Source organism: Heteronotia binoei, chromosome 3, assembly GCF_032191835.1.
Source record: "Heteronotia binoei isolate CCM8104 ecotype False Entrance Well chromosome 3, APGP_CSIRO_Hbin_v1, whole genome shotgun sequence".
NCBI classification, from domain to species: Eukaryota; Metazoa; Chordata; class Lepidosauria; order Squamata; family Gekkonidae; genus Heteronotia; species Heteronotia binoei.
This window is the reverse complement of record NC_083225.1, coordinates 22,858,106-22,876,858: the sequence shown is the minus strand read 5'-3', so window position 1 is coordinate 22,876,858 and position 18,753 is coordinate 22,858,106. Positions and strand designations below refer to the sequence as shown.

The window sequence follows — 18,753 nt, the reverse complement described above, 5'->3', positions numbered from 1 at the left end:
CATTGTTTTCTTATGTTCAGAGTAAGAAAAAGAGCAAGGACATGTCAGGCCTATTGCGAGGGCAAGAAAGTGAAATTGTAACAGGTAATGAAGTGAGGGTGGAACTGCTCAATTCCTACTTTTCCTCAGTCTTCTCTTCTGAGGAAACGGTGCTCAACATGGCAAAAACAGAACATATAAGGAGGGTATGAAGTTCCAACCTAGGATCAGCTAGGGGTAGTACATAAACACCTAGTTTCTTTAAATGAAACTAAGTCCTCAGAGCCTGATGAATTGCATCCAAGGGTTCTAAGAGAGCTTGCGGATGTAATTTCTGAGCCTCTGGCTATTATTTTTGAAAATTTTTGGAGAACAGGAGAGGTGCCGGAAGATTGGAGGGGGCAAATATTGTCCCCATCTTCAAGAAGGGGAAAAAAGACAATCCGGGTAACTATCGACCCATTAGCTGGACATCTATACCTGGAAAAGTTTTAGAACAAATCATCAAACAGTCGGTCCTGGAACATTTAGAAAGAATGGATGTGATTACTAAGAGCCAGCATGGGTTTTTTAAGAACAAGTCATGTCAGACTAACCTGATATCTTTTTTTGAGAAAGTGACTACCTTGCTGGATCAGGGGAATGCTGTAGACGTTGTTTATCTTGATTTCAGTAAGGCTTTTGATAAGGTTCCACATACTATCCTTGTTGACAAGTTGTTAAAATGTAGTTTGGATCCTGTTACCATTAGGTGGATTTGTAAGTGGTTGACAGATCGCACCCAAAGAGTGCTTGTGAATAGTTCCTCATCCTCTTGGAGAGGAGTGACAAGTGGAGTGCCTCAAGGATCTGTCCTGGGACCTGTTTTGTTCAACATCTTTATCAATGATCTGGATGAAGGAATAGAGGGAATGCTTATTAAATTTGCAGATGATATGAAATTGGGAGGGGTTGCAAACATAGAAGAAGACAGAAACAAGGGTGACCTTGACGGGCTGGAAAACTGGGCTAAAACCAATAAAATGAATTTTAACAGGGAGAAATGTAAAGTTCTGCATTTAGGTAGGAAAAATCCAGTGCATGGGTTATAGGATGGGTGATACTTGTCTTAGCAGTAGTATCTGTGAAAAGGATCTAGGGGTCTTAGTGGACCATACGCTGAGCATGAGTCAACAGTGTGATGCACTGGCTAAAAAGGAAAATGCAATTTTGGGCTGTATCAACAGAAGTATAGTGTCCATATCACGTGATGTGATGGTATCGCTTTACTCTGATCTTGTAAGACCTCACCTGGAGTATTATGTTCAGTTTTGGGCACCACATTTTAAGAAAGATATAGACAAGCTGGAACGGGTCCAGAGGAGGGCGACGAAGATGGTGAGGGGTCTGGAGACCAAGACCTATGAGGAAAGGTTGAAGGAGTTGGGGATGTTTAGCCTGGAGAGGAGGCGGCTGAGAGGTGATATGATCACCATCTTCAAGTACTTGAAGGGCTGTCCTATAGAGGATGGTGTGGAATTGTTTTCTGTGGCCCTGGAAGGTAGGACCAGATCCATTGGGTTGAAATTAAATCAAAAGAGTTTCCAGCTCAACATTAGGAAGAACATCCTGACGTTAGAGCAATTCTTCAGTGGAACAGGCTTCCTCGGGAGGTGGTGGGCTTTCCTCCTTGGAGGTTTTTAAACAGAGGCTAGATGGCCATCTGACAGCAATGAAAATCCTGTGAATTTAGGGGGAGGTGTTTATGAGTTTCCGGCATTGTGCAGGGGGTTGGGCTAGATGACCCTGGAGATCCCTTCGAACTCTATGATTCTATGACTATTAAAACAGTCTCTTCGGTGGCCGCTGCATCTACATGGAGAGCTAGTGGACTGCAAGCCCACAAAAGATTCATGACCACACTTGCCCCAAGTGCTGTCCAAAGGGTTTTGACCTTTATCTCCCTCCTGGGTTCCACCACACACACCCCCCCGCCCAAAGATAAGGTCTGTGCTTACTTTACCAGGGCACAGGCCGCCTCCCAGCATGGTCTTTCTGATGACACACCTTCCCAAGATGCCACTTGGTCTTCCTCCTCCTCTGTGTTTGTGAAATATAGGATAGTATTATACCTTTCTGAGTGGCGTGTGTGTGTGACTGTCCTTCTGCCCCAGAAGCAGAGCAGCAACCGCTCTTCCCCGTTTGGTTCTTGGGTCCTTAAAGGTCTCTCCTCCTTCAGGCTCCAGAATGGGGAGTCACTCTGGGGAGAAGGAGAGAAGGCAGAAGACCCAGTTAAGGTTGGGCACGTAAAGGGTTGGGAGTCACTTTGAGGACACTGTAAGAAAAAAGCAGAAAATGCATAAAATAAATGTTCTAGTGACATCTCCAGCGTTCAAACTGTAATTCCTGCTTTTATTTTCTTTGCTAGTGTTTGGGTGTTCTAGAGCAAGGCACATTGTTCTATTGACATTATTTCCACTCTCCTGCGACACCCCCCGCTCCCCCCCCCCCCCGTGGCACTGCCCACAAACATCTCCCCATCTGCCAAAAATGCTGGAGCCCTCTGGGGGGGAGGGGGGAGGCCCCTTGGGGGTGACACTTAGGATGCCCTCCCCTCTTTAGCAGAGCGATTGGGTGGGGGGGATTCCCACAGGGGTACTAGAATGGGGAGGCCGTTTCCTTCTCCCATTCTGGGGCTGGGCCATGTAACGGGGAGGGGGGGGGCGCCTGTAGCAGCAGAGGGGAAAGAGGAAGTCCAGAGGGAGGCCCAAGAGAGAGGGGCAGTGCTGAGGAAAGGCTGTGATTTCCCTTCCCTTCCCTGTGGATTTTGTGGATCCCAAGCCTGTAAATATATATTAGGATGAATTGGAAGCACTGAATCCTAAATGACACTGCTCCTTAATGCATTTATTGGCTTTCTTTCTATCCTGCCTTTCTTCCCATTGGGGGCGCAAAGCAATTTATAACAGTTTGCAGGATGCTAACACCACCGTTAAATAGTGCTTTTTTTGTTTATGTTTAATTTGATTTTTAAAAATCAAGTTCTTAATTAAGAGCCTGGGTAGATAGAAACATTTAAACCTGGCGCCTAATATAGTTGTTGCCTGGCAAGCCTAAAGGGAAAGGCATTCCAGAGGTGCCACTACTGAAAGAGCCCCGTCTCTGGCCACCTGGAGCAGGAGGGCTTGTGAGGCTGGCCGGCCAAGAGGGCTGGAGCCTTTAAAGGAAAGGACCAGCACTTTGACTTCTGCCTGAAATGGGCCTAGGGTTGCCAAGTCCAATTCAAGAAATATCTGGGGACTTTGGGGGTGGAGCCAGGAGACTTTGGGTGTGGAGCCAGGAGACATTGGGGCGGAGCCAGGAACAAGAGTGTGACAAGCATAATTGAACTCCAAGAAAGTTCTGGCCATCACATTTAAAGGGACAGCACACCTTTTTAAATGTCTTCCTTCCATAGGAAATAATGAAGGATAAGGGCACCTTCTTTTGGGGCTCATAGAATTGGACCCCCTGGTCCAATCGTTTTGAAATTTGGGGAATACTTTGGGGAGAGGCACTAGATACTATATTGAAAATTTGGTGCCTCTACCTCATAAAACAGCTCCCCCAGAGCCCCCGAAACCTCCAGATCAATTCCCCATTATACCCTATGAGAAGACGTTTCCCTCTCCCCCCCCCCCCCGTTTCCGGCAAATCTGATGCAGGGGACTCTGTACTCACGAGTTGCTGCCAGCTTCTCACAGCAACACAGGCACACCAGCTGGGCACTTTATGGCATGGAATAGGAAGCTGGCAGAACTCACTCACCTCCGGAGGTGCAAAGGCACATGGTCCTTTGGGGGCGTGGCTGGGCTCCCCTCCCTTCACCGGCCAACTGACTGGGGGCGGGAAGCAGCCTGAGAAAACGGAAGAGCTCTGGCTGCTGCGATCGGGGCTGGGTGGGAAGGGCTGCCGTTCTCCCCCTCCCCTCCCCCCGCTTTCCCTTTTATGGCCAGCAGGGGGAGGAGGCTCCAAATCGGGGGTCTCCAGGCGTAGCGGGGGATTTGGGAACCCTAAATGGGCCCCAGTGGGTGACCAGCTCAACCTCTCTCAGAGCAGGAGTGAGACTGTGGGTGGAGTGTATGTTGCACATTTGTGCTAGACCTCGTACAGTACAGGAATAGCTAGTCCTGCTAATGAGTCATCACGAAAGTTCCCTCTAGGCTGTGGAGTCTTATGAGCAAAAATTCTATTCCGTGAGCTACTGGCATTAAAGTTGTGAGCTCCTGCATAAGTGAGTTTGCTTTGGGGGCATTTTTCCTGAGCTAAGACGAAAGTGTGAGAGCCAGAGGCTTAAAAATTGTAAGCTAGCTCGCACGAACTCAGCTTAGAGGGAACGCTGGTCATCACAATCATCGTCATAGCAACTGAGTACTGTAGTCCTGTGTGGTTTTATTCTTCAGCCCTGGGAGATCCAGTTTCCTTTCACAGACCTCTGGCTTTATCTTTGTAGCTCGACCTCGGTTCAGTCAGCCTGCCAAGATGAGGCGGAGGGTGATCGCCCGGCCCGTGGGGAGCTCCGTGCGCCTGAAATGCGTCGCCAGTGGAAATCCTCGGCCTGATATCAGCTGGCTAAAAGACAACAAGCCTCTCGCCCCACAGGAGATTGGGGGGAACAAAAGGAAGAAATGGACACTGAGCTTGAAGAACCTCAAGCCTGAAGACAGCGGGAAATACACCTGCCGCGTCTCCAACAGGATCGGGGAGATCAACGCCACCTACAAAGTGGAAGTCATCCGTAAGTCGTGAATTAGGGCTGGAGATGGGAAGGCAGTTTCCCTACTTAGGTCAACTCCCATCCTGACCAGGGTTCCCTCTAAACTCAGTGAAGGTGAGCTAGCTCATAGTTTTTTAGCCTCCAGCTCACACATTTTTGTCTTAGCTCAGGAAGGATGACCCCAGAGCACACTAATTGTTGCAGCAGCTCACCAGTTTAATGCCAGGAGCACATAAAGTAGGATTTTTGCTCACGAGACTCCACAGCTTAGAGGGAGCATTGATCCTACCTGAGCTTAGGTGGGCTGGCTTCCAAGTGAACATTTAGGACTGAGAAGCAGAATCCACACAGTGATTTTTCCTGAGCTCTACAACTCTCTAATGTAAGTTATACGAAGGACTCAGCAAGATGTGCTACAAACCAGTAGGAAATAGGTAGATTTATTGGCTAAGTCGAAGTGATGGCTGCTGGGTACCCAGAATGCTTCTGGGCTTTCTCTGGACTGTGGAGTATAGCTGAGCCATTGGCAGTGGCTGAGCTGGAGTCGCCCCAGTCCTTGCCTCATCCTGTGGAACTGCGCGAGACAGCAGCGCCCACCCTGAAGGGACAACTAATCTCCCTCATCAACTCTTTGAGTTGGATCCAGGAGGAACTCTGGGAACCAGGCCAGGCCACACCCCTGCTGCCTCCTTCTGCCTCCAAAAATCTCAGCAGGATAGCAGGATCTAGTGGCTCAGAGATTGCAGAGAGATCTGGCAATATGGGCTTTGTCAGCGTTCAGGTAATGCTCTTATCTATGCACGTGTGATGCCAATGTGGTGGGCTGCCGTAGGGCACCAGGGCTGTCTCTGCCCCATAGCCTGGCCCAAAACCAGACTGGAAATGGCCCAGGGGGAAATGATTATCTGTTCCTGAGACAATAAAGGGTGAGGTTGAGGGGTCAGCAGGTATCTGAAGTACCTTTAAAAGTTGGGATGGATGGGAAATAGCTAATGTGACGGTTGCCAAGAAACAACATTTCCTTGCTGCTCAGAAGGCTCTGTAGTTTGCCCTATTCCTGCCATGCCGGCTCTCCAACCACTCTGGCTCTTGCGGCTCTAGGCCCTGTCGCTTTCCCTTGCTGAAGCCAGCACAGGACAGTTGGGATGTGCGTGTCCTCCAGTGTTGCTGCAATAGTGCACTGCTAGGTGTTCGCTATGTTTCAAGTGGGGCAGATGGTCCAAGCAGCCCCTGGAGATCATATGACCTGTCTCTTCAAGCCCAGCTCTCAGTCTCAGGGTGTTGTGTTAGGAGCCTATTCCAGGGCTTTTTCTGAGCAGGGACACAGTTAACATAAGAACATCAGAGAAGCCATGTTGGATCAGGCCAATGGCTCATTCAGTCCAACACTCTATGTCACATAAGAACATCAGAGAAGCCATGTTGGATCAGGCCAGTGGCCCCTCCAGTCCAACACTCTGTGTCACATAAGAACATAAGAGAAGCCATGTTGGATCAGGCCAGTGGCCCATCCAGTCCAACACTCTGTGTCACATAAGAACATAAGAGAAGCCCTGTTGGATCAGGCCAATGGCCCATCCAGTCCAACACTCTGCGTCACATAAGAACATAAGAGAAGCCATGTTGGATCAAGCCAATGGCCCATCCAGTCCAACACTCTGTGTCACATAAGAACATAAGAGAAGCCATGTTGGATCAGGCCAATGGCCCATCCAGTCCAACACTCTGCGTCACATAAGAACATAAGAGAAGCCATGTGGGATCAGGCCAATGGTCCATCCAGTCCAACACTCTGTGTCACACAGGGGTCAATATATGTGTGTGTGTGTGTATGTATGTATACATATATATATATATATACACACACACACGTGGTGGGCCCCCATATATATATATATATGTACGTACGTACGTATATATACACACACATATATATATACTGTAGCTAATAGCCACTGCTGGACCTCTGCTCCATATTTTTATCCAGTCCCCTCTTAAAGCTGGCTATGCTTGTAGCCGCCACCACCTCCTGTGGCAGTGAATTCCACGTGTGAATCACCCTTTGGGTGAAGAAGTACTTCCTTTTATCCGTTTTAACCCGACTGCTCAGCAATTTCATTGAATGCCCACGAGTTCTTGTATTGTGAGAAAGGGAGAAAAGGACTTCTTTCTCTACTTTCTCCATCCCATGCATAATCTTGTAAACCTCTATCATGTCACCCCGCAGTCGACGTTTCTCCAAGCTAAAGAGCCCCAAGCGTTTTAACCTTTCTTCATAGGGAAAGTGTTCCAAACCTTTAATCATTCTAGTTGCCCCTTTCTGCACTTTTTCCAATGCTATAATGTCCTTTTTGAGGTGCGGTGACCAGAATTGTACACAGTATTCCAAATGAGTTCCAGCTGGCTTAGCCAGGGCTCCGGCTCAGAAAAAGGCGTTTGGCAGAGGGAGGGCCCTTGGCAGCCAGGCGTTCCCAGACAACGTGCTCTGCCGTCTCTGCAGCAACTGGCTTCCAGTGGGCTTGCAAGGAGAGCAAGAGATGTGGAGCTGCCCATGAGTGCCCCTTCCCTGGAGAAGCTGGGCCTGCCGCTGCCCACTCTGTCGCACATGGCTCTCTCTCTCTGGCTGTGTGTTGGGGGGCGGGGGGAATGGAACAAGGTCTCTCATTGGGCTGTGTGAGAACTTCACATTCACGGAATGCAGCTGGTGGCCCTGGACTCTTCTGCGGCAGTATGCGGAAAGTAACCTTCTGAACAGGGGACGTCGCTTCCGCTGATGTCAGGGGGTGTGACCTAATGTGCAAATGAGTTCATGCCGGGTTTTTTCTACAAAAAACCTGGCTTATTCCCCTCCCCCCTCCCCAGCAGCCCATTGCAAAGCGCAGCCTTCCGGGGGGCATGGGGGCCCACCACGTTGGCATCACTGGGGCACCGCTCAGAGCAAAGGGCAGAGGTCGGACACGCCACTCGTTGGCATCCAAGTCATATCAGTTGAAGTCAGTGGCAGAATTGTTACTGATTTTAAGAGCTCTGACTTGGACCTTTAGAGCTTAGTCCTGCAGTCCCCCGGCCCTGATCTGCCTCAGATTGCTCTCTTTTCGTAGGGAAGTGGGGTTGCAGTGCACATCTGGAGGGCTTCTGTTGTGAGCAGAGTGTACGAACCTGCTGGACATCTGGGACTGATAAAGATGCAGCTGGGTGGAGGCAGGGAAAACATGTGTTTACACTAAAGCCAGGAGCAGAGAAAGGGGAATGAATCCAGTCTCATCTGAGCGGCAGATGTGTCATTTCCACTCCATTAAAACCAGGCACCAAGTTAGTTTCTGTCCCTGTTTCTTTTGCTGCTTCCTTTTCATCGAGCTCTCCGCTGTTTTCTTTGGCCTTTGCAGGCTACAAGGCAAATCCTGCCAGGCCGAGGCAGACAAAGGTTTCTGTTTGAACAGCAGGCGGGCGGGAGGAGCGGGGCGGGGCGGGGGGTGGGTCCAGTGCTTATCCCATTTCATAGAATCACAGAGTTGGAGGGGGCCCTGAAGGCCATCTAGTGTCCAACCCCACCCTGCTCCACGCAGGATCAGCCTAAAGCATCTCCGACAAATAATCATCCAGACGTGTTTTGAAGGCTGCCAGTGACGGGGGGCTGTTACATCTTCCTTCTGAGCCCACGGTCACTAGCGGCTCGACAGGAAGCAACTTCCCCCTTCCCTCCTCTCCCCATTGCTCCATCTTTCCTGAGGGTTGCCACAGGCTGGTTGCCGAGGGTGTCACAGCCCCCCTGACCCAAGGGGCTGTGTCTCTGTGCCCAGCAGCAAAGGACTGACCCCCCCCCCATGCAGGTGGAGCCACACAGCTAAGGCAGCCGGAAGGGCTCTCAACACACCTGAGGCTTGCCGATAACTCTGCTTATTCTTTTTAAACCCTCTGCAAGCTGGGCCTGGGATGTCTGGACAGGTACAGAGTTTGCATGAAGCCATGCAGGTGGCTTTTTCGGATGCGCAAGCAGAGGGCCGGGGAACTAGAGCTGCTGGGGACAAGTGGGCAGCCACAAAAGCAGAGCTGGCGGCACAGGAGGGAGGGAGGGAGGCCAGTCGAAGGTCCCCCTCTTGTTCAGGTCTGTGGAGGCTGAGTCTCCTGCAACAGCAAGCCCAGCTCCTTCCGCTGGGGAGCAGCAAGAGGGTCCAGTGGGTGGGAGGTCAGAGAGGGGCTCCAGCAGTCAGGACCGCAGCTGTTTCACCCCAGATTGTCAGTTGTACCTCATTTCATTATCATCAGTGCCGAATGCACCGCACTGAGCTATAGCCTGGTCTCCCTAGCTTCTTTCTAACAGAGGGAGAATCTGGGTGGGAAGTCAGGTGATCCTGTGACAGGCAGCAGTGGCTACAGGGAGATCTGCTCTTTTGCTCTGCTGAGGCTCTGAGCCTTTGAGACCATGGGGCGGGGAGGGGGGTAGGAGCAGAGGACTGGCCTGGGAGCAGCATACTGAAGGCCACCAAAGGGTTTCGTGGATCCAACAGTCAACGTCAGCAAAATTCTGTTGGGGAGGAGGAGAGCCCTTAACAAAAACCATGGAACCCATGCCATGTCAAAGATATGGCATTTCTTGAAAATGTTGTAATGCCGTGTGCTCACCATCATCACGACATGGTTAAGCGAGGGCCTTTCCTTGGTTTGGGAAGCCTTCTGGTTGCCTTTCATTCCAGATGGTTCTAATAAAAAGTAATAATAAATAAATGTCCATTTGTACATGGATGCAATACAAGCAGCCATTCATGCAAGAACACATCAGAATAAGGCCTTGTGGAGCAGGCAGTCAACCACAGAGCATGGATTTAAACAGTCTGTGTTTGGTGCAACTGCTGCCAAAATATTCAGCTGTGTCGCTGGGGATCCAAATGGCTATGAGAATGTGCCCCCCCCCCCCCCGCAGGGGCCCTTTCTTTGTGGTTTTGCTGCAGCACATGGGGAATTATTCTGACGGTGCCATACTGGAGGCATGGTTTTTTCTCCTGCCCTCGGGCATACCTGCACAAGAAGAGCATTTAAATGTTTCTGTGGCCACATGAGTCCCAAGCTACGGTGCTCTGATATTCATGAGGTGACACTCACGTTGGAACATTAGAATTGATGGGTACAAACTTGTTTTAAAGGGACAGACAAATAAGGAAGGAGGGAGTTCAGTTGGGAGTCTCTGGGTTTTTGCCTTTTATTTTTATAAAAGGAGTAAGAAATAATAGTGATTATGGTGTCGGGTGGTCTGCTGTAGCCCACCAAACCAGGCACAAGACTTGGATGAGACACTCCTGGAACAGATAGGAAAGTTCTCAAAGAGACAGGGCACAGTGGTAATGGGAGGTTTCGATTACCCAGACATCTGTTGGAAGTCCAGCTCTGCTAAAAACAAAAGGTCAAATTAATTCCTGACTTGCCTTGCTGACAACTTCATTTCCAGAAAGTGGAGAGGGAAACAAGGGGATCTGCTATCTTGGACTTCATTCTCACCAACAAGGAAGAACTGGTTGATGAGGTGGAAATAGTGGACACCCTGGGCAGTAGCGATCATGTGATTTTGGAATTTACAATCTTGGGGAATGGACAGATAGGTTGGACTTCAGGAAAGCAAATTTTGAGTAACTTAAAGCTGTGCTGGGTAGGATCCCATGACCAAAAATGCTTCAGGAGAAGGGAGTTCAGGAGGGGTGGCACAATCACATACAAGCAGGGGTCACTGGGGGTGGAGAGATGGAGGTATTTGTGAATTTCCTGCATTGTGCAGAGGGTTGGACTAGATGACATTAGAGGGCCCTTCAAATTCTGTGGTTCTAACAACATGAACATTGAGAGGTTTACTCTGGTTCTAAGTTACCTTCTGAGAAGGTATTTTAATCAATTCATGCCATTTTAAAGTTATGATCATTTCAATTAATGCATCAGATTAATTTGGTTCCAGTGTGCTAAAAATGCTGGAGTTCATGGTGGATAAAACTTCAACTCGTTGTGCAGCTATATTGGTGGGGGGACGACCCATTCTAAGCTAGGGATTGTTAGAAAAAGGGAATGACCAGCAGCATTGTGCCATTACGGTGTGGCTGCTTTTATCGAGGACATTTTTACACCCCCTCCCCAGACTTCTGCTCCAGTTGACCCTTCTCCAGAAGGAGAGCATCATGGCGCTGGGGGGGGGGGCAGCCCCATCATGGTGCTGGGGGGGGGCAGTGACGCATGCTTCAGAGCAGCTTCTCTCTGCCAAAGGACTGAAGGAGCCACGGGGGGGGGGGGGGAGGGGGCTGCTCACTCCAGGAGTATAAAAGTGGTTTTTAAAGTTATGCCTGTTCTAAAGTGGGGGAGAGAGGATTTGTTTCTCTTGTTTCCCAGAGTACTAGAACCTGAGGGCCACTGAGTGTATGTTGGTGTTAGATTCAGGACAGGTAGAAGGAAGTCATTCTGCAGCACTCCGCTGTTGGGATCCGCTTTTGGAACTCATTTCATTTTCATTTTCATTTTATTTGATTTATATCCCGCCCTACCCCACCGAAGCGGGCTCAGAGCGGCTTACAACACAGAGATTCTAACAATAAAAATTCAAATTTTAAATACAATAACAATTTATATAATTAAGAGATTAAAACATTAAAATACATTAAAAATACATTAAAAATCAGTGCATCAGTCCAGCACTACGCTACGCTACAGGGCTTTAAAAAGCAAGCGGGCAATTTTGCAAATAGTAGATTTTTCAGTAGCCAAGATATTTAAATAGAACATCCATGTCGAAAGCGCTGCTGAATACCACTCCCTGTGGGGTACCAGCAGCGGGGAGGCTTGGTCTCTGTGCCCTGCTTAGGCATCTGGGGGGGGGGGGGCTCAGTTGGCCTCCTGTTTGAACAAGGATGTTGGGCCCGCCGTGCTTTTTACAGTCTTCAGAGCCCCAAGGGTACATCCCAGTGTTAAACTTTTATCTATGCTGAAATGGCTGCAGCAGTGAATAACAGTGGGACAGAACTTTTGCATATTCCAAACTGTACACTGGGTTAAAACATAGTACGGGAAGAAGTCAAATAATTGAGCTCTTGCTTCACTTAAGCTGATAGGAGGAAAAAAGACAAAAAATGTACAAGTTTCTGCAAAGAAAAACCGACACCATGATTCATAACTTGTTTCTTGACTCCTTTATAGGAAGTAGTAGAGGGCATGAGCCAGACAAATGCCGTTTAAGTCTCATTGCTTCGGTGGGGAAATGATGCTTGTAAATCTTCCTCCCTTTGCATTTATCAGGATTCAAAAGTGTTTACTTTTGGGCATCAGAGTGCCCTGAAACATCTGGCGTGTCCCGTTTTTATTTGTTTAGGGTTTTCCGGAAGCATTTCTGTTGCTCTCGTCATTGTACTATTTTTTTTAATGCTGCCCAGTCGCAGCTGACGTCCGGTGATGCCCGGGTGGGACTTCCCAGGCCAGAGACCTTTGGGGGGGGTGTCTGCAGTTGCCTGCCTCTGCCTGGGGGGGCTCCTGCCCAGGGACTTCCAGTGGCTTCCCCTTCTGAGCTCCCAAGATTGGATGAGGTCAGGCTAGCCGGCACAAATAGGACTTTTGAAAGCATTTTGTAAAAGCTGCTGCTGCTGCTGCTTTCTCCCCAGAAAGAACAAGATCCAAACCCATTCTTACCGGGACCCACCCTGTGAACACCACAGTGGACTACGGAGGGACCACCTCGTTCCAGTGCAGGGTGAGGAGCGACGTGAAGCCCGTCATCCAGTGGCTGAAGCGGGTGGAGTACGGGACTGAGAACAAGTACAACTCGACCATCGATGTCGGGGGACAGAAGTTTGTGGTGCTGCCCACGGGGGACGTCTGGTCCCGCCCAGATGGCTCCTACCTGAACAAGCTCATGATCACCCGAGCCAGAGAGGAGGACGCTGGGATGTACATCTGCCTCGGGGCCAACACCATGGGCTACAGCTTCCGGAGCGCCTTCCTGACGGTGTTGCCAGGTGAGGGGGGAAAGTTTGGCTTCGTGACTGTGAGGTTCCGGTTTCCAAGACGCAGAAGTGAGCAACAGAAAGGGCAAGGAAGGTCATAAGGGAGGGCCAGCTTTGGTCCCTGCCCACCAGTTGGGAAACTAGCTGGGGAAGTTGCCCCCCTCTCAAGCAGAGTTTCTCACCGCTGATGGTTGCTAAGAATAAGAAAGGGGGATTATTCCCCTCCTAACGCCTGCTTTGATTTCCAGTTGGCCTCTGCTGGGTGGGCGGACGAGGACGGCCTGGGCCAGAAGACTGCTCTGAAGGAGAATCTGACCCACACAGTCTCAGGCCTCAGTGCTGCCTCAGCCGGGTAGCATTTCTTTGCTCCCGGAATCAGCCCTTGAATTAAGGGCCCTCCGGTCCTCTCTGCTTAGTAGCTGCCCAAGAGGTCTTGCAGAGCATCTCCTCCTGCTGAGTTTTGATGAGAGGAGGGTGGGTGGGTGGCTACAGGGGGTGGGGAGGGGGCTGCCCTTGGCCAATCCCTGTCCTTACATCTCTCCACACCAAGGCCAAGGAGCACAATAGACCTCTTCCTCCTGCCACGGCCTCCTCAGGCTTCCTTGGCTTCCCTATGGTGAGCGGCACATCCAGCCATCTTGCTTGCAGGATTCTGGACTGAACAAAACCATCCAGATGAAGCCATGTCCTTCAGGTTCAGTTTTCTGCGTTGAGGGAAGGAGACGTAGCTGGCAGGTGTCCGCTCTCTGCTTCTGCTCTCTGGCAGCTCCCCTCTCCCTGAATGCTGCCAGGAGGAAAGAAAGCAGGCAAGAAGCATCTCCCCCCCCCCCCCGCCTCCTCAAGGCAAAGGCCAGCGCTCTGTGCATCTTCTCAGGATGCTTCAGAGAGAGAAAAGGCACCAGGGTTTGCTTCTTAACGGGATTGGTCGACTTCTGCCCCAGGCTCCAGCTTGCTGGGCTGTTGAAAAGCGGGTGCCCAAATCCAATCTTCCGTGTGGGCTCCCCGTGTGTCTGTTTCCTGCTAACCTTCTTGCTTTGTCCTTTGCCTTTCTGGCTGCCCAGATCCCAAGCCGCCCAGCCCACCGGTGGCTCCTTCCTCCGCCAGCAGTCTTCCGTGGCCCGTGATCATTGGGATCCCTGCCGGAGCGGTCTTCATCCTGGGCACCATCCTTCTCTGGCTCTGCCAAACCAAAAAGAAGCCCTGCTCTCCTCCAGCGGCAACCCCCATCCACAGGGCCCACCCCCGGGACCGCCTCTGCACCGCCCCCCTGCCCGACAAAGACGGCCTGTCCCCCGCTCACTATGAGGAGTACCTGGTACAGCAGCAGCACCTGCTCTCCCCGGGGCCTGGCCTGGCCTCCACCACCGCCGCTTCCAAAATGTACCCAAAGACGTACACGGACATCCACAGCCACACTCACTCCCATGTGGAAGGCAACGTCCACCAGCACCAACACGTTCATTACCAGTGCTGAAGAAGAGCAGCCTCTCTCTCTCTCTCCAGGTGTGCCTTGCGCTGCTGCTGAGGTAGAGCCAGAAACCAAAATGAAACCAAACCAAAAGCATTTGGGAGACAGGTGTGGAATGTGGGTCTTTGGCTGTTTTGTTACCGTGACAAGAAATTATGAAGGAATTCCCAAAGGGCAAAGGCGACTTCTTGCACCCCTTGAGAAGTCAGAAACTGCCGGCATGAAGGCGAGAGAAGGTGGGGGAGGCGCCCGTCCACAGCTGCTTCTCTTCTCCGGTCAGCTCCGGGAGGGCAAATCCCAAGGAACCACCCCCCCCTCTCCGGAGCCCCTCCTCCCAGGGAAGGAGAGGAAGGAGGTGCTGGAGTTGGCCAAGGGGCTCAGCCACACCCATGGCCGAGCATTCTTAAGTGGCCTTCCGAAGAAGACGAGCACTGCCTGGGTTGCTTTCCAGGGCAGTTTCTCTTTTTTTTTAAGTTAAAGTTGTGAAATGTTCCCGTGTTGCCTGAAAATTAGCAATAAGGAAGCTGATGCTGACTGACAGTCCGCGTTTCACCGGAGGGCTTTCTTGGAAGGAAAGAGAGGAGCTCTCCCTTCCTCCACTGCCAAAAAGAAAAAGGAGATTGTACAGCTTGCTTTTATATTTATATTTAATTATTGTAAGGATGATAATAATTAAACTGCTGGATTCTTTTTTTAATGGATCCCACCACGTCGCCCTTCCCAGAGCTAAATGCCAGGCCATGGTCTGTGTGTGTTTGGGGGGGGGGGGGATGTCTGGGCTGCGAAGGGGGGGGCATCAGGCAGGTAAAAGCTGCTTGGGAAAGAGAGAATAAAGTGCCTCTCTGGAGAAGGAATTTGCTGAATGTGCACTTCTGGAGGGGGGGGGGTCAGTTTGTGTCTGTCAAACCATGCAGTTTCATCTCAGTTTAGTTTCAAGGGAAACGGCAAGCCAAGTAGGACCGTATTAAAGGCCCAGCTGGACTCAATGTTAATTCAGTCAAAGATCTAAAATCTTTTTAATTCTATATAGAGTTTAAACAGAAGACGTGTATATTAATTTATTTTGTTAAAACAAAAAACACAAAAAAAAGAGAAAATGTATAATTTCATCAAGAGCAGGCATTTCTATACTTATTTTGATCAAAAATAAAAGATGTTGTCCAGTTTCAACGTGTGCCACTCTCTGGAATGCCGGATGGTGGGTCTTCCCCCCCCCCCCGCCTCCCCAGGACTGGGCTCCTCTTTTGGGGTGGGGTCTCGGGCTGCGGTAATGCAGAAGGGGGTGTCCGGTCACTCTTTCTCCTCTGCGTTCTTTTGTCTTCACAACAATTTGCTCTGCAAATGTTATTCACAAACTGTAGGAAAGAGTCAGATGATTCTGCGATGCGGCTGCAGTGTTGGCCTTTGAAAGCGGAAAAAGTCACCCTCGATCAGCCTCACACAGAAGGAAGCAGCAGCTCTGACCCTCCCCCCCCCCCCGCCCACTTGCCCTCTCCCTGGAGGAGTCGCAGAGGGGCTTGTGGTCCCCCTCCCTCCCTCTCCCCCCAACAGGCCCCTTGGGAGGCAGGGCTGGGCCTTTGGACTCCAACTGGGGTGGGGGAGGGGACTCCAACTTGTGCCCTCACGAGAGGGGGGGGATTCCTTCCTGTATCTCAGGTACAGGCTGGAGGGATTGGCTGCATGCTTTTAAAATCACCTCTAAAGACGTTGTATTGGTTACAAAACAATGGTGCCCACCTGAAGACGTCAGCTGGGCTCTCGCCGATGAAACAGGCAAGGAATGGAAGGTGAGGCCATGGCTGCTGTCTGGTTTGGCCTGAGCTGTGTTTGCATTTGAGCTCCACCATTCCTTGTTGTCATGGTGTTGGTGCTGATGGTGTTCCATTGAAGTGAATGGGATAAATATATGTACGCTTTTGCTGCATGGTCCAGCAGGCCTAGGGAACCAAAAGGGGAGGACTTCCTTCCTGAAAGGACCGGGGCTTCCATGGGGCTCAGGGTCAGCTGGCCCATCAGAGGGTTAAGATTCTCGGGGTTCGTGTTCTGTCTGCAGTGCAGTCCCACAGTGGGACTGTGCACGTGTGGGTCAACCACAGGTAGCTTTTCCATCAGCTGAAACTCTCCGGTGTGGGGGGAGGTCACCCTTGTAGACCTGCAGGATCAATGCAAGTACAGTCCCATTGTGTGTCTGCACAGAAGATGTCAGTGAGCAACAGTAGCAGGTGGGTGCAGTTCTGCTTTTCAGCATCTTTTACTCAAGGTGGTTTCTGCTCTGCAGACTAGACGCTGATGGGAGCAGGCTGTGACATCGTCTTTTTCCACAAAGAGCTAACCTTTTGCGGGGGGGGGGGGGCTGCTAAAAAGTAAGAACATGGCCGGTGATGGAAGTTATCCCCCCTGGAAAGTGGGTTGCAGGATCTTGTAGATAGGGGCCCAACCTGTGGGCCCAACCAAGCAGGTTCCAAGATTGCTTACAGCCCAAGCTGAACATGCACGAGAATACAACAGGTCTCCTTCAGTCAAGCATGTCCGTTCCCTTTTCTTTTACCTAAGAGCTGATCTGTTGACAAAAGTCAGTGAAGGTCTGAGGCATAAATTCTCCTTCTTTGTCACTTATCACAGTTCCACTTATGGGGTGGGCCCCTAGTGAGAAATAAATACTTCTACCAAGTGTCTGATGGGTCCAGATTCTCCTTGTCTGCAAATACGAATTTTATTTGGTGAGCCTGAATTCTTATTGTTGGAACTCTCTGTCTGGGGCAGGGATGCTCTGTATTCTTGGTGCTTGAAGGGGCAACAGTGGGAGGGCTTCTAGTGTCCTGGCCCTCGCCTTTAATGGTTAGGGGAGGTGGCTATTACCTTCAGCATCGAAAACCTCACTGAATTAATGAAAACAGAAGCTTGCCATCTTGGATTTTTAATATAGGTATATAAAAATGTTTTCATAGATCTAATTTTAATATGTTTGCTAATGTTTTTAAACTGTTGTTAGCCGCCCTGAGTCTGTCGGGGAAGGGCGGGCTATAAATCTGATAAATAAATAAACTGCTGGACCTCCTGATGGCACTTGGTTTTAGTGGCCACTGTGTGACAGAGCGTTGGACTGGATGGAGCATTGTGGGCCCTGCTGCAGAGGAAAGAGAGGGTGTTTGGAAGCCACTGGGCCCACAGCCCAAGTCATCTCTGATTCCACAAGTCAAACAGGGCTGTCACAGAAGGACGAGCCTTGCTGGCTGGAAAATCCCCAAATCTCCAGGCTTCTGGGGCAAGCCATCCTAACTGATCTCGCCACCCTCCCAACACACACACACATGCCCCCTTGCAGAGATTACATGCGCTCACATGTCTAGGCATCATGAAGAACTGTTTGGTCCATGATAAGAGCAGGATGGAAAATTTCCCCATTCCCAAGCCATGCACTTCCTCCCAGGAGAAAATGGAACCAAGCATAGTACTGTGCACCTAAAGACCAAAATGTTCTGGAATAATCCCAATATTATCCATTATTATAGCCATGAAGCCCTGGGCCACTCCCCTCAATGTGGTCTCTGAATGAACACTGAAGTCCTCAAGGAAAACGAGCCTCCAGACTCTGCGTATTTCCAGAAGGACAACGCAGGTTGCTAGGCACGAGGCTAAAGTCCAGGACCTCCAAGGAAGCAGTCCCAGAAATGCTACGCTGGGGAGGACGGGGGGGTCAACTAGACACACAGAGGTTATAGGTCTCGATGTCAGGATGAGATTGTGGTGCTTGGATGAGGGGTTTAGATGTTTTAGGAACTGTCTGATATTCTGAGATGACCCGACTCCATAAAAAAGAGTCTGACTCTGTTCGAACCCCAAACAGAAGCGACCATCAGTGCTTAATGTTTAAAGGCGGTGCAGCAACGTTTAAATTTACTCTTGGAGGAAAGCTGGCAGGAACAGGAGAGCATCTGGTTTGCAGTGGCTTAACCATAAGAGACAATGAGAACGCAGAGGTGTCAAACTCACAGCCCACAGGCCAGAACCGGCCCACCAAGGGCTTTAATCAGTCCCCCGACTCCCCCAGCTCTCTTCCCCCTCCTCCCCATTCCCTCCCCTGCCTGTCCCCCCCCCTTCAAGATTGGGTTTCAGGAAACAGAGCACAGGGCTGCCTTCATGGCACTGGCTTCTCCTCTGGGCTCCAGTGAAACACAGAAAAAGTTGCAAAGAAAATGTGGAGTGGATTTTCCATTTCCAAAGTCGTGCATCTGTGCCCAGAGACCTTAATGGGAAATCCATTCTGCATTTTTCTTGCAATTTTTTGTATGTAATGGAACAGTCTGCTCCCCCTTGAATATCTGTATGATTTAGTTTGGTCCTATTGAGTGGAGTATTTGTTTCAGTTTCCAGTTTTGTATGTTACCTCCAAAAGCCAACAGCTTCCTCTCTCTCCTTGCAAATGGCTGGTCTTTTGAGCCAGCTTGTCTCTGCTGAATAAACCTGAGAACGAGCGCCTGGGAATGGGTGAGTACTCTAACCTGGGAACCCAAAGCCAAAGGAGAACATTACACCTGGAGAGCCATGGACCCCCTGAGCAGACAGGGTGAGGGGAAGAGACGCTTGCAGGGCCCAGCCATTTC

General features: G+C 50.3%; 1 protein-coding gene across 1 annotated transcript in view; it reads left to right on the top strand.

Moving 5' to 3' along the window:
• FGFRL1 (fibroblast growth factor receptor like 1) overlaps positions 1-15,315 on the top strand; it is a 101,561-nt gene extending 86,246 nt beyond the window's left edge. Inside the window, exons 3-5 of the mRNA XM_060233580.1 lie at positions 4,451-4,735; positions 12,340-12,693; positions 13,743-15,315. Of these exons, the coding sequence (XP_060089563.1) occupies positions 4,451-4,735; positions 12,340-12,693; positions 13,743-14,155 (1,052 nt within the window). The 3' untranslated portion in view covers positions 14,156-15,315. The remainder of the gene's footprint in view (positions 1-4,450; positions 4,736-12,339; positions 12,694-13,742) is intronic.
• The last annotated feature ends 3,438 nt before the right edge of the window (positions 15,316-18,753 follow it).